Genomic DNA, 14708 nt, shown 5'->3' with positions numbered 1-14708 from the left:
GTGTCAAAATTAGTTAACGTCTTTCTACTACATTTCCTCCCGGATTTGGGGCTTATAAGTGGTAGGTCAGTGGAGTGAAAGAATTGCAAAATAAGCTTCCGATGAGTCAGTCAGCGACTTGTTTGCCTTGAGCTAGTAGTAGCCATGTGGCTCATGCCATTTCCCCACTAATTTAAAGCTTACAATTTGGCTTAATTGGTCAGCATGCAGAAGATGTACTAGTATTAAACGAACTTCAAGATTTTTCTTATTTATAAGTAATGGTCAAAAGTGAGAAAAAACTTAGCAGTGCAGTACCGCTTCCTTTTCATTAATTTCATTTCCACGAGTACAACAGAGAAAGCAAAGGAAGTTTTAACAGAAAAGCAGACATGGCTGCTGGACTCCATTCTTGCATTTTCTTCTTTCACACGTTAGTTGTCTTGGAGGTAATCTTTCAGTTTCTGCCATGCAAAACACTACTACTACTACTACTTTATTGCTTTGCAAGTATTTGATGGTTGAGAAGTGCTTCTTGCCACCAATACAGCTCGTTCTAATTCCTGCTATGCTATGAATCTCATACTGCTACAGAATCTGAAGCGTGTGCATGACTTTGATCAATTTGAATTCGATTGCAGTGTGTTTGTGGCAGTAGAGCCAGGAAAATTGCTGAAGAACCCTTAAATGTTCATGATCATAAAGAGACGCGCGAGATGCTACAAACAACCAGGCACAACCTTAATGCTCCGATCTACGCACCAGACAGCGACAATCTCGGCCGCAAGCATGTAGCAAATGGAGTGCCGGAAAAGCTTGATCAAATGAGTCCATCTGTGTCGTCGGATAAAGATCATATGTACGAGCTTGCAGTAAAGGTTTTCTTCACCGACAAACAGATCAAACTTGGGAACAGGATTCCAATCTATTTCCCCGTCGTAGAGCCTTCTGCCAGACCCCCTCTACTGTCTAGAGAAGAAGCTGATTCCATTCCGTTTTCATCGTCCCAACTGCCGTATCTTCTCCATCTCTTTTCCTTTTCCCAAGACTCCCGCCAAGCCAAAGCGATGATAGATACACTGAGCCACTGCGAATTCAAACCAGCGACAAAGGACGCCAAGTTTTGCGCAACGTCCCTGGAATCCATGCTTGACTCTGCACGTGAGATCCTGGGATCAAAAGCCCCACTGAAAGTTGTAACTACGAATCACCTAACAGAACAAACCTCTAGCATATTGCAGAACTATACAATCCAGGATGAACCCCGAGTGATCTCGCCTGCCAGAATGGTAGCATGTCATGTTCTGTCTTACCCTTACGCAGTCTTCTACTGCCATACTAAAAAGGATAACAAGCTTCTCAAGGTTTCGCTTGTGGGCGAGAATGGAGGAAGAGTGGATGCTGCAGCTGTTTGTCATATGGATACCTCGGATTGGGACCCTAATCATTTAGCATTTCGTGTCCTGAAAACTGTGCCCGGAGGCTCTCCTATTTGCCATTTTCTCCCAGAGAATAATCTTGTGTGGGTTGCATCGACTCCTGTTTATTAATTTTAGCCAGTTTTGTAAATTCTACATGTTTGGAGTGCTAATCCCAGTACTCTCCCGAAATGAAATCTACCTGTTGTGCAAATCCACAATGCTTGTTTTTGTTCCATTTTGTATTTGCTTTTATTTGAAGCGACGGCCAACTAGCAAATTTCATCGTCTGCAGGAATCTAACTCAGAACTGGGGAAATTAGCAAAAATCTATGTGGTGCTGTTGTTTAGATAACTACTCTACTAACTACATCTGTGAGTTGCATCCTTCTGTGCTGAGTAATTGTTAGAGATTCTCAGTTGCTACTAATTTGAGAAGTTAATGATAAACTTAAATCGAGCTTACGTTGATAGCACAGCGGTAAGTGCTTTTTTCCTTATTCCTTTTTTTTTAAAATTTTTTTTTTTAAATTTGGTTTCGAGCGGACAAGCAATCAGTCCAAAGAATGGGGTTCATGTTGTATAACTCTTAGTAATTTGAAAGAGGCGATTTATGAATGGTACTCTAGTAATTTGAAAGTCACTTGTGCTCTTTTGCGCTTGCTTTTTTATTTTTGCCTTTACTTTTTATGTTGTTGTTAGTCTGAAATCTGAATCATGGTTTGGAATTGGAGTTTCCTTTAGTAGTATCATTTTTTTTTATAGAGAATTGGAAAACCTTACATCTTTATAAATAGCAATTGCACATATCTTCAAAGGTTAAATTATCGTAGCTTCAATTGCTCTATATCTCTTTTAGGGTCAGATTTTTATCAAATTCCAGTTGAAAACATCACATTTGCACACTTGAAAGGTACATCAAAGATGGTGAACATCGATTCGATAAGGACTGTTATTGGGATAATTGGAAATGTTTATATCTTTCGACCTCTCTCTCGACCGTCCCAACATTCGTAAAAATATGTATAGCAAAATCAGTTGCGGAATTCAGATCAAACCCTTATATTGTGACGCTATTGAATTGTGCAAATGTGGATATTTTATGGTATTTCATTTGTAAAATCTCAAACCGTCTTAGTTTCGACCATCAATGGTATTGGACTTGTTAAAGAGGCCATCTACCTCTCACATTATTCTTTGTTCACTCCGATTGATTTGTGGGAAAGGCAAACGATCATTTATTTGCTCATGACTGAAACAATTGCAACTGCCATCGTAATTGGCATTACTCTTGCCGTCTAGCACGCCGAGAAGCAAAGGTCTATCTTCGTTGGTGTAATTTGCATGCTTCGTTGACAATTATGAAAAATGTGATCAAGAAAAAAGAGTGTGAAGTACATATCGCTTGCTAATTTGCTCAATGGTATTGTTTGGGTTATGTTATGCTTCACTCAAATTTGATTACAACGTTACGATTCCCAATGGTATTGGAGCACTTTCTGGACTCGTTCAGATTGCACTCTATGCTTGGTATTATCGCAGTACAAATTGGAAGGATGATGCCGGTCAAGAAGCCGTCTGAGATTCAATTCTCCAACAACAATGGGCCGGTGGCCTTGGTGGGGTGGGAGGCAAGATTTCAAATCTTGCCTTCCACTGATTGCCACACATAATAAGTGGCTCTTCTAAAAAATTCAGACGGATATGTAGTGCATTCGTTTAGTCCGATGATAATTTAGTCTCCACCTGTCTCCCCATAAGTCCAGTTGAGCCTCCCAATAGATTAGGATAGAATAAGATATAGATAAAATAGCGACGAATGACAAAAAAAAAGAAGAAGAAGAAGGCAATAGGCACGATACTTTGATAGGATTTTATATGTGGTTTCTTTTTTTCAATAAATGTGGCTTTTAGAGAAAATATTGGCTTCTGTAGTTTTCTTAATTGATTAATTTTCTATACATTGAAAGTGTATACATTTTTACAATTACATGACACATAATTTAAATTTGAATTTAAAATCCAAATTTTACATATGTGTCATGCATTCAACTATAATAGTGTATACACACTCAGTATATTTATACATAATATTAATGTATATTTATAATATATTAATTTATACATTTATATAATATTCATTTATAATTTATACACATTTATAATAATATACATTTATACATTTATAAATATATTCATATTATGTATTATATATAATATAATACATTTATATATTTATTTATAAATAGTTATAAATGTATATAAATACATAAATGTATATAAATATAAAAATTATAAATTATAAATTATAATATACAAATATATTTATTTATAAATATTTATAAATGTAATATAAATGCATAAATGTATAAAAATATAAAAATTTATATTTTATTATTTATAATTTAAGCATTTATACATTTATACATTTATATAATATTCATTTATAATTTATACATTTATAATAATATACTTTTATACATTTATAAATATATTTAATTATGTATTATATATAACATAATACATTTATATATTTGTATATAAATATATAAATATATTTATTTATAAATATTTATAAATGTATTATAAATGTATAAATGTATATTATTATAAAAATTATAAATTATAAAAATAATCGAAAACATGTTTTAAAAATACATCTAAAAATAATCCATAAAACATCTACAGTAAAAGTTTTTCATATAGTTTTTGAAAAACAATCCCAAAAACAACTAATCCAAACGGACTTGTATTTGAAAAACGAAATGCTACAGTATTGTTTTTGAAAAACAATCCCAAAAACAGCTAATCCAAACGAATCCTAAGTTTTTTAAAAAGTTATATGACTCTTACCGCTATACATATCTAAGTCTTCTTATCATGTTCAATTACTTGCTAATCTTATTTTACAACCATCTCATCTTTTCTTGACCCTCACATTTAAGTAGTTTCTCTCACCTTTATAACTAAAATAAAATTTTCAAAAACTACCAATAACCTCTTTTCTTTAGGAAAAAAAAACCATATTAAACATACACTCCAATTTATAAGCCTAATAAAATTTCAAATACTCACCAACTAATTACATGGTTTCATTCGATTAACAGATTTTAATATGTTTTATTGGCGATGGTTGACACTAATTATCGTCATGAGTCCTTTACCTTTCGTTTATTTGCGAAGATGCCCAGTTCTTAGTTTGATTACTTCTTATCCCCTTTCAAACCTTGTCGAGGCTGCCGTGGTACGCAGCCCCGTCTCCTCTGCTGCTTCTCGTTCCTGCATAGACAGAGACTGCGAGAGCATAATCAGAAAAATGGTGGCTTCAACAATTGCAGCTCCGTTTTGTTCACCCAGAGTCTCTTATCCACCGAGAACGACGCCGTATTTAGCTGCGTCATCCCTTGATGGGTATCCTCAAATTCACAATACAGAGACACACACACTGATACTCAAAGCTGCACTTATTTGTTGTTACTTTGATAATTTCAATTCTGTTTATAGATTGTTTTCTCTTAGGAATCAGAAGCGATCTTTACCATCTGCTCTGCCCAATCCCCGTGCTGATTTATCTGCAATTGGTAAGTGTTTGATATTTTTGAACTGATAATAAACCTAAATTATTTATTATTTTTAATACCCATTGGGGAAAGAAGTGTACTATCTTTTCATTTTCTTTTCTTGTCTTCTTTCCCCGTACAATCAGGTCCTTATTTGGTTTTAGGAACATTTGTTAATTATTGTTCCAATCAGTTTCTTAACAACGTTATTGGTAAATTAGCAGGATTATCTAGTAAAACAAACGGGTTCTTGTTAAAGCATGAGCAGAATGATCCTTGTGCTGGCTCGAATTCCAGGTTGTCTATCGTCTCCTTGTATTGTATTAAGCTTACAAATATTAGTCCCTACTCTAAATGTATGCTCATTTCCATGTGTGTAATGCGTCTTTATGGATATAGGACTCATTTGCAGTTTTCTTTTTTTTTTCAAATGTTGCACGTGTTTATGAGCAGTTAAGTTTCATTCATTTTCTGCGTGTTTGGGACAAAATGAACTCACTGTTATGAATGTCATGAAGGGATTGGATTGTTCTTTAAGGAACGAATGTTCATGCACAATTTAGTATTGTTGACTATTAAAGGTGTAACATAAGGACGATTTTGCTCCTATCTAATTAATACCATCATTTTTTTAGGGGTTTTTTTTTTAAGTTAAAAAATTTCAGCTATCTTATGCTTATTGTCTGAGGAAGAAAAAGTTATGGCATTCTTTTTTCTGAGGTTGGGGCATAAAGCATCCACATTTCATGGGCTTTCAACTATTGAGAAATCAAAGTAGATACAAGACTGTTGTACTGATCCAATAAGGTGGCTGTCTCCATCTCAAATATCCAGCATTATGCTGTTATTATGCAAATAGTACATTAAGTTTGAACATGCCCACATGAAATATATGTCTAGGCTATTTTTGCCTAGCTACTAGCTAGGGTGAAAAAAGGAACTCCATCTGCGATGAAGTGGTGTCTAGAAAATAATTGTGGTGGCAATAATGAAATGTTCCTTTGTAGATATTGTTGAATTTTGCTTCAGGGCTTCCTCTCAAAACTCGTTGTAGTGGACCAGAGTACACCTTGTCGTTGAAATATTTGTTCTAAAAGTGCCTAACATTAGTATCTTTACTATCACTTAATCACTAAAGACAATTTAATTCTCTGTGATTGGTTGTTTGTGGTGCAGATTTGACATGGACAGTATCCAAAGTTTCTTTTAGATTTTTCATGCTCATCTTTTACATGGAGAATGGTTTCCTTGATTTTGAGACACTATGTTCTTATGATATTTCATCGCCTACAGTTATGGTCCTATAGAAGCCAAAAAAGGGAACCCTCCCATTATGCCGGCTGTAATGACACCAGGGGGACCGCTGGATCTCTGTACTGTCCTATTTAGGAATCGCATTATCTTTATTGGTCAGCCAGTTACTTCTCAGGTGGCTCAACAAGTTATATCACAGCTCGTGACTCTGGCCACTATTGATGAAGATACTGATATTTTGGTGATGTTATATTACCTATCAACCATAAAGTTAAAATTTTAGTAGAGTGACATGAATAATTGATAACCAGTATTGCATTTTCTGCATGTCAGATGTATCTGAACTGCCCAGGAGGGAGCACCTACTCTGTCTTGGCAATCTACGATTGCATGTCCTGGGTAGGCATAACTACTCTTTCAAAGTTCTGTCAGTGATTTTATACTTGGATTGATATTGCATGCCTTTTCTCCTCTGTAAAGCTCATATTATGCTTGAATTTTCGATGTTTTTTTAAGAGTTTGTAATTAGAAGATTTGCAGTTGGTTTAATGTCTTCACTCATTGCTTTTACAAGCGTAGCTTCTCTTTTGGCAATTGTTTTGTCTCTGATAAAGCCTAAGGTCGGTACAGTATGTTTTGGAGTTGCTGCAAGCCAAGGTGCGCTGCTGCTTGCTGGTGGAGAAAAGGGCATGCGGTATGCGATGCCAAATGCACGTATTATGATACATCAACCGCAAAGTGGATGCGGGGTACAATGCCATTCTTTATTTCAATTTTTTCTGCTTTTGGAGTAAATGTCATCATTGATGGACCTTAAAAAAGAGAGAGAATGAGGAACAAATTTAATAATAGCTTATAAAGTGCAATGGTGTGTGCACCAACTTTCTGTTACTCTTGGGTTTCCCTTATTCAACTTCATTTCCTAGAAGGAAAGGACAGGATGGTACAGAATGATGATAAATAGGTTATTTTATCTTTGGCAGATCTTTATTTCGACACAAAGAAACCACCGTTTTGCTAGCTTCTTTTGACATAAAGAAACCATTTTTTATGCTTGGCAAGATTGATTAACTGTCCGTCACAAATGGTTTTATTTCTTCTTGCAGGGACATGTGGAGGATGTAAGGCGCCAAGTGAATGAAGCAGTTCAATCTCGTCATGTCAGTTTTCTTTCCTAATCAGCTTCTTTACTTTGATGTTCTCCACTAATTATTTCAGTTTATGATTGGCTCTTCCGGCTTCTTTGCTGGAATTTGGTATACCAACATGTTGTTAAAACAGAAACCAACAACCAATTTGTTGTTTCTTTGTATAGAACATCTCTCCTCTGATGTCAATGAAACTTTGATTGCTTAGGCTGGGTTTCTGTTAGTATGATATTTATCTGTGATCCCAGACTTGTTATAATTTCTTTTAGTACTTCTACTACCTGTCAACTTATAGTTCTTCACTCCTTAAATTGTTATGTAATGCAGAATATTGACAGAATGTACGCTAGTTTTACTGGCCAACCTCTTGAGAAAGTGCAACAGTACACTGAAAGGGATCGTTTCTTATCTGTCTCTGAGGTAATGCTGCTAGCTTTGTCCTCTCCTTTTAGTTTATATTACACAAATTATTAAAAGACTTTGTCCATTAAGTGGAATTAGTTTGAGAACATCGGCTTTTTTTACTGTAGCTGCCACATTTGTTAGCAAAAGTAGCATTTCTTCATGGCTATCTTAATTGCAGGCTATGGAGTTTGGTCTAATTGATGGGGTTTTAGAAACAGAATACTAAAACGTAGACGTGATACGTGAAGCTATAGCATGTTTTCCAAACAGTGACTTGCGCTAGTAAAAACGGCAGAGCATAGCGGGGCTTGATGTTGCACAAGCAAAGTGGCAGCACGGCATGGCATTGGACATGTGCCATTTAGCAGGTGCCAGGCAATGCTTGTTTTGCAACCTTCTTGGAACATCTTGTTGACTGAGACATTAAATTGCAAACTCTCCCCAGCAAAATTTATTGAAATTCCTTGCTTTTTTACAACACACTTTGCATATTGTATCGCTTATGTAATTGGAAGTCGTGGAATGAGTCTCTGTTGTTGTGATACCAGTAGAACCTTAGTGAATCATTTAACCTGGACGTGTTATGCGTAAGAATAGAACCTGGCGAAGGTGTAAAATGAAACATCTTTGCTTATTGGTACGGCCGGTGCTTCTCTTCAAGTTGCTCTGCCGTGTTTGTACTAGAATTAAGTCATAAGTCAAAAGTGACGTGGTTTCTTGCATTCAATTCCCTCTTAATTTCTTGCACTAAGCAAATTCAGCACTGTGCGTGGTGGCGGGCAGAAGAAATTTGTGGTTTTACGTTCGTGATGCTGCAGCTGTCAAGTACATCTCTTACATTTAGAGTCAATTGTTCTTTCCCAGGCACATAGAAATTGCGATGGTAGATAAGAAGCATGATAAACAATTGAAGCCTTTTTTTCCTCTTATTATTCCTTTCAACTAATGCCACCAACTATATATGTCCCAACCCCATAGGACCAAGACATCTCCCAACCCCCTACTCCTAAGAGGAAAAAAAGAGCAAATGGAGTACAAACATTTTCCATCACGTGATGAGTTTACAACGGGATGAGTTTACGAAAAGGTCAATCAATTGGGCATACAAGCCAATAGATACCTTTTAACTTTGGTCCTACAATCAAAGAAGAACATTCTCAATAAAATGCAAACCATACTAGCAGCGTCTGTCAGGTCCATCTTCCGAACTCTGCTCGTCCCACAAGATGACGTCACTGCGGATGAAATTGCTTATGAACCTGGGAAGAATTGAAATCAAGCACAATGAAATTCAGGTTATATCGTGTCCCCGAGACGCCACCTAATCATAAGATATCTCGAATTCTACTCCCAAACCCTCCCTTTTCTCTCTTCCCCTCTTACTCGGACCAAACAATAAATTCAGGTTATACCGAGGCTCACTTGCGTTTCCCATGTTTATTATTCAAAATATGCCCACAAACCAATAAAAAAGCATTCTTTCAAGTTTTGACATAAAAAGAAAAAAGAAAGCTAATAAAAAATGAGGTTTAAGACACCAAGAAGTGCAGATCCCAAAGTCGTTTATTGGAATACAGAAATTATTAACTTAGACCGCACATTGCTCGACATGATAAAACCAACCACAGCCTCCACCTATCAATGAAGAGCAACAACTCACCATTTTTCATTAGATTAAACTCGCCAAATAAGGTAAAAAGATGGAAATGGAGATGAATAACATGATAGTTTTCCTTGATCCCAAAAGGAGGGGGATGGAAACTTGTTTCAAACTTTTGACCACATGAAGGCACAGCGACCAGAGCATCAGTTGTTTCTGAGAATAGATTAACGGAATTAATTACTTCCTTCTGTATTTAAAAGTCTTCTATTTTATCCTACTTAGGACTCTTGTTTTTGTTTATTTTTTTGCATGCGTTATGATGGAAGGTCATTTGGGAGATCAAGAGAAAGAACCTTACCATAATTTTGATGCACCATAGTGTACTTGAAAATGGCTTTAACAAGGGAACCATAACTCATAGACTTCAATGGCCCCATATGTCTGCAACATACAGCAAACAAGAAATAATTCAAGCGAACCATTCTGATGCAAGAACTGAAATTGGCATTTGACACACTCAAATAGTCAATATTTATAGCAAAACAAACGCGATTTACAAAAGTCGCATTAAAACGTTTTGTGCCAGTATCAGGAAAAAATAGCGCGCACTCTCTCTCTCTCTCTCTCGGGAGGGGGAAGAAGCAGGATAGATCAATTATTATAGGGATTCTACCTGAAATCCGAATTTCAATGATACCAATGCCTAAGATATTTCAAAAAGCAGGCAAAGCAATGAACTAAAACCACAGTGACCGGGCCAGAATAGCACAATAGTCTATTTACACAATTTCAAGCAGAAACAGATGCAACTGTGGTGGGACTATTACAAAGTAATCCACTGAAGCATATCCGAGAAAAGTTCTTGGCACCTTAAGAATTGACAAAAACAGCAGCAATGAGGAATTTACTCCTATAAAAATAACATCGTAGCACTTTACTAATTTACTTACACTATTTCAGTGTACCGAAGTCTCCATGCTGGAAACCCAAGATGGCATCTTGTGGGTCCATAAATTAGTAGCAGATCAGGATCAGCTCCTCCAGAACCTGTTAAGACAATACTAACAAGAATAATATAAACTTGCACAGACAATGCTAGAAAAATATCTGCTAAATGTTCGGAAAATCTGGGAAGCCAAAAAGAGGCAAGACAGGATACCAATGGCTCCTAAAGCTTCAGCCATTTGAGGCTCTGTAAAATCTGACTTTTCCTTAGTACCATTTGCATAGTGCTTTACAAAGAGATAATTAGCTGCTTTGGCAACTGCTTCTTTTCCATCCTCAAATGAAACAAACTCCAAAGTCAGATTTCTGCGGGTAACAAGCCGACCATTAACAGCAGCCTCCTGCAAGAAATCACAATCCAAGTCTATTATGCACCATCTTTCTTTCAAGTTTATCAAAATTCAACTAGAGCTTTGCATCAAACCTATGACATTGGCTATATCAACACTTTTTCCCCCACTAAAGCCATACTTGGAAAGGCGTTACTTAGCTATTCCATTTAAATAATCATATCCTGTTGCTTCCTTTCATGTTTCCTAACACCTTTATTATCCTTCAGTCCACCATTACAAAGTTAATATTTCACTCTTCAATCCAAATAATTGGACTGGCTACAGAGACCATGTATCTTGAAAAAATATTACCACTCAGGCAATAAGCAGGAGAAAGGGCTTTGACACATCTCTTGGGCTCAACAACTCGGCAAATCAAAACTTCATTTACATTTTCACCATAATAACACACTGAACCAGCAGATTCCAAACATAAGATATTAAGTCATGCATACAAACCGCCCCTAATGTCTTTTACACAAAATAGATATGTAAAATTGATTACTTCATTAAAATATGCATCACAACGGAATATTGAACTGACAAGGTTGACATATGACATATACTGTCATGAATACTTGTAGAAAAGGATCTAGCTAATTGTGGATGAAGATCATGATACCTCAGACAAGTTTGCACTGCTGAATCTTTGCATGATAGGTTCCTTGTTCTTTTTCAACACACCTGCAACAGGAAAATGCTATCACACCTGTCAGGTGAAACTTACCAAAGGAAATGTTGAGTAAATTCTAAAGCATTTTCACTTTCTGGATATCCCTTTTACCTTCTGGATCATAAAGGCAGACACTTTTCACACCAATATCTGCAACCCACTGCAATAACTCCAAAACTTTTGAAAGTTCTTGAGCTTCTTCACTGTCTATTACCATTGCCAAATAACGAACCTTGCTGATATCAAGGGCTTCATATTTCGTCAATATATCACTAGCAATGAGAAAGCTCTCAAAAGACTGCACTACTCCCAGCAGAAAGTACCATATGGTGACGGCAAAATGCAGAATGAGCCAAAGTGCACGAAGACCCAGATTTCCACTCTAAACATAAATAGTAAAGTCAAATGAATATCCACAGAATAATGATCATCCGAGGACACGGAAAAAGTATCGTACACCAATCAGCCCAAACAACAACATGAATCGATATTGTTAGTTATTGAAGTAAGGAAATATCAAGCATTTACCAATCATAAGGCCAAGTAATCTCCAATTTGAGATTGACTAAGATTGAAAAATGCTTGAATTTGATTAACAGCACGGCAAAATAAATTACCCTTTTTCCTGGATAAACTTTAAATTCTACTTTTTAGAATGTTCTGACTGGGAATCATCTAATATTGTTTATAAGGAAAGCTATCCCTTGGTCAAGGTCACAATCATCACCACGTAAAGAAAGCCAAACCCAGCATCACAAATGTGACCTATTGCGTAAAATGACTGAAGCAGATTAAGAAGTAGCTATAGTCCCAGAACAGATTCAGTGATGACACCTATAAAGAGAAAATAGCCCAAACTAATGACATGAGACAAGTGGAAGATCCAGGAGCTTATCTCGTAGTCCATTATATAGGTAAAACAAGCTCTTACACAGAAGTCATTTTGAGGAGAAAAAGTGATTCCAAAAAGTTAATCGAGTGAAGGCGAGTGTTCCACCATATTTTAGCTCTTATAAATATGGTAGTGGCGTCCAATAGTTCAAATGGTTAGCAAGTTCTTACTTTGTGTATTTAAACCATGAACACAAAGAGGCATAAGCCCAGAAAAAAAAAAAAAAAAAACCAAGATCTGGAGACATATTTGAATGAAAATTTTCCAATAGAAGAAAATTTTTATCCATGTTAAAACTCAACCCAACTAAATGCCCTAAGAAGCACTTGAAAATAAAACCAACAATAGGGATTTGGGAAAAAAGAAAGAGTAAAATTCTTGAACCTCAATCACTCACCCGGGAAGCCCATTTAAGAAGCTCCTGTGTTTCATTTCCATAATTCTCTGGTCCGTGTCTTGCTGCCTCGCTAATACACACAAGCTGATGATCATGTACAATTAAGAAGATCTTAGTAGTGCAGTGGTAGATTCTTGAGGGTAACAAATCACAAGAAACCTGATCACACTTACAGAATCGAGGAACAAGTACTATTGAGTAGATGCATGTTTTTCTGTTAAAGAGAAAGTACGGAAGCATATATGGTCAAAGGGAGAGCAAATCACTTACCGAAACAACTGAGAAGAAGAGGAGGATCACTAAGCAAGATCTCATATTTTCCGTCTTCAAATTAGTTAGGAAAGGTACTAGTTGAATTTCTAGTCTTGTTTTGCAACTTATCTGGGGGAAGGAAACTGTGCTCCTCTGACTTTTGTATATGTAGTTCTTCACCACAAGATTTGAGTTCAATACCACCACTATTTTTTATTTAACCTAAAGTAGATTAAGTGCTTAGGAATGTTGCCAAAGGGTGTGCGGTTTGCTGATGTGTCGCTTTGTGATGGGTGGAAAAGTTGTAGTCCTGCAGGTGCTCAATGCCTGCTTTGTGATATTGTTACAGCGTAGATGCGGTGTGTTCTGCGTGCTTGTATGGAACCGACAAACAGAGTCGTGGTGGCGATAAGCTTGTCTGATTAAGCACGAAAACCCGGTTGCCTCGTCAGCGTGGTCGTCCGTCACGTGGCAGCATACGATTGGTTGGATGGTGCTGCTGTTTTTCTTTTTTCCCTTCTTTTTTTGCAGTTAAAGAACGGCGGAATGGTTGTTTGGTAGTAAGCTTCTTTCTTCATCACCTTCCCACCGGCGCTCTATTCTGTACTATACTGTACAACTTCCTCATGCTGTCCAATTTTTTTTTTTTTGGGTCAAAAAACAGCGGAATAGTTGTTTGGTAGTCGGTTGTTGGCTGGCTTTGGCAGAGAGCTTTTCTTTCTTCACCTTCCCATCGGAGCTCTATTTCTGTACTGTACCGTACAATTCCTCTGATGAGAGATCGTGACTTTTCTTTGCTTCCTCTTTCTCCTTCTTCCTTGCCATTTGACTTTCATGTGGTTGTGTATTTGTCGTACAATTTTTGCACAGGCTATTTTCTCCTTGTGGCTGCTCCTGAACCGGTGAAGCAGTCATTGGCTAATGTAGTCGTTGGGCTCCTAGCCCCGTTGATATTACCGTTTTAACACTCCGCTTTGCTCTTTTTTACGGTTGCCCTTTTATTGAATTTTTTTGTTCTGCTATTTTCTGGAGGTTGTATTGGTAATGTGGTGTTGGAGAAGGTGGGCGAAGTAACTTTGTGCTCAGCAGCTGTACATTTCGCCCACTGTTTCTTTCTGTTCTATCCCGAGGATTAGGTGCTTGTTTCGGTTCTTTTCTTCAAAAAAAAAAAAAAAAACTCTTCTTGCTTCTTCTCTTCTTTCTTCCAAAGCCTCTTCAGCCTTCTGGTTCTTTTTCCCCCACATTATTTGCGAGTTTTGTTGTCTAATTTTTTTCTTTTATGATGTTGTAATGTTGCAGGTACAGATTTTGAAAATTTGCTCCACCACCCTCATGGGATTTTGTAAATTCTGTTTTCTCTTTTGAAGGTCGCCTCTATATGGTAAGTTTCTAAAAAATGGGTTATTTCCTAACCCAATAAGTCAACCTTTTCTCCTTCCCAATCTGCTCGCTGCATTTTTTTTCTTTAATTTAAATATAAATTTGGAATGTTACTGTCCCTTTTGCTCATTTCGGGTTCATTTTAGATGAGCAACGCTGAGCTTTTGACATTTTGTCGAAATTCTATATACCAGACGTTTTTCCTTTCTGCTTTCTGCTTTTGGCTTTTCATTCATCTTTAAGTGAGTAGAGTTGATTTTGTTCTTCCAAAAACATAATTGTATGCAGGATTAGAGGCTTTACAGGCAAGGCTAGCTGAGATGTGTATTTGAGGGGGCAACAACAACAGAAACCAAAGGAGTTTACTTTTTTGGGTTAAGGTGAAGACCCTCTTGATCTCAAGAAATGTT

General features: G+C 36.7%; 3 protein-coding genes and 1 long non-coding RNA gene across 5 annotated transcripts; 3 read left to right on the top strand and 1 right to left on the bottom strand.

The window, feature by feature from the left end:
* Window positions 1-214: 214 nt before the first annotated feature.
* LOC113763556 (BURP domain-containing protein BNM2A-like) lies at window positions 215-1611 on the top strand. The gene is made up of 2 exons (XM_027307388.1): window positions 215-428; window positions 621-1611. The coding sequence occupies exons 1-2, from the start codon at window positions 372-374 to the stop codon at window positions 1527-1529; spliced, it is 966 nt and encodes a 321-aa protein (XP_027163189.1). The 5' UTR covers window positions 215-371; the 3' UTR covers window positions 1530-1611.
* Window positions 1612-4548: 2937 nt separating this feature from the next.
* On the top strand, window positions 4549-8491 carry LOC113759248 (ATP-dependent Clp protease proteolytic subunit 6, chloroplastic-like). Its single transcript, XM_027301816.1, has 9 exons — window positions 4549-4808; window positions 4902-4978; window positions 5179-5254; window positions 6251-6452; window positions 6545-6610; window positions 6826-6960; window positions 7318-7371; window positions 7687-7779; window positions 7943-8491. The coding sequence occupies exons 1-9, from the start codon at window positions 4549-4551 to the stop codon at window positions 7988-7990; spliced, it is 1011 nt and encodes a 336-aa protein (XP_027157617.1). The 3' UTR covers window positions 7991-8491.
* Window positions 8492-8660: 169 nt separating this feature from the next.
* LOC113762600 (dehydrodolichyl diphosphate synthase complex subunit NUS1-like) lies at window positions 8661-13071 on the bottom strand. 2 transcript variants are annotated; one of them, XM_027306131.1, is made up of 9 exons: window positions 12937-13071; window positions 12667-12750; window positions 11489-11759; window positions 11327-11388; window positions 10527-10713; window positions 10318-10414; window positions 9726-9808; window positions 9425-9580; window positions 8661-9023 (listed from the first exon to the last, which is right to left on the bottom strand). In XM_027306131.1, exons 1-9 carry the CDS (start codon window positions 12979-12981, stop codon window positions 9016-9018), a joined length of 993 nt encoding a protein of 330 aa, XP_027161932.1. In that variant the 5' UTR covers window positions 12982-13071; the 3' UTR covers window positions 8661-9015. The 2 variants fall into 2 exon arrangements, with proteins under 2 accessions (XP_027161932.1, XP_027161933.1); XM_027306132.1 differs by lacking the exon at window positions 9425-9580.
* Window positions 13072-13221: 150 nt separating this feature from the next.
* Window positions 13222-14702, top strand: LOC113762601. The gene is made up of 3 exons (XR_003467217.1): window positions 13222-14054; window positions 14218-14299; window positions 14587-14702. It is a non-coding gene; the product is annotated as an uncharacterized LOC113762601 (long non-coding RNA).
* The last annotated feature ends 6 nt before the right edge of the window (window positions 14703-14708 follow it).

Source organism: Coffea eugenioides, chromosome 2 (genome assembly GCF_003713205.1).
Source record: "Coffea eugenioides isolate CCC68of chromosome 2, Ceug_1.0, whole genome shotgun sequence".
NCBI lineage: Eukaryota > Viridiplantae > Streptophyta > Magnoliopsida > Gentianales > Rubiaceae > Coffea > Coffea eugenioides.
The sequence above is the reverse complement of the archived record's forward strand: the minus strand, read 5'-3'. Positions and strand labels throughout refer to the sequence as shown.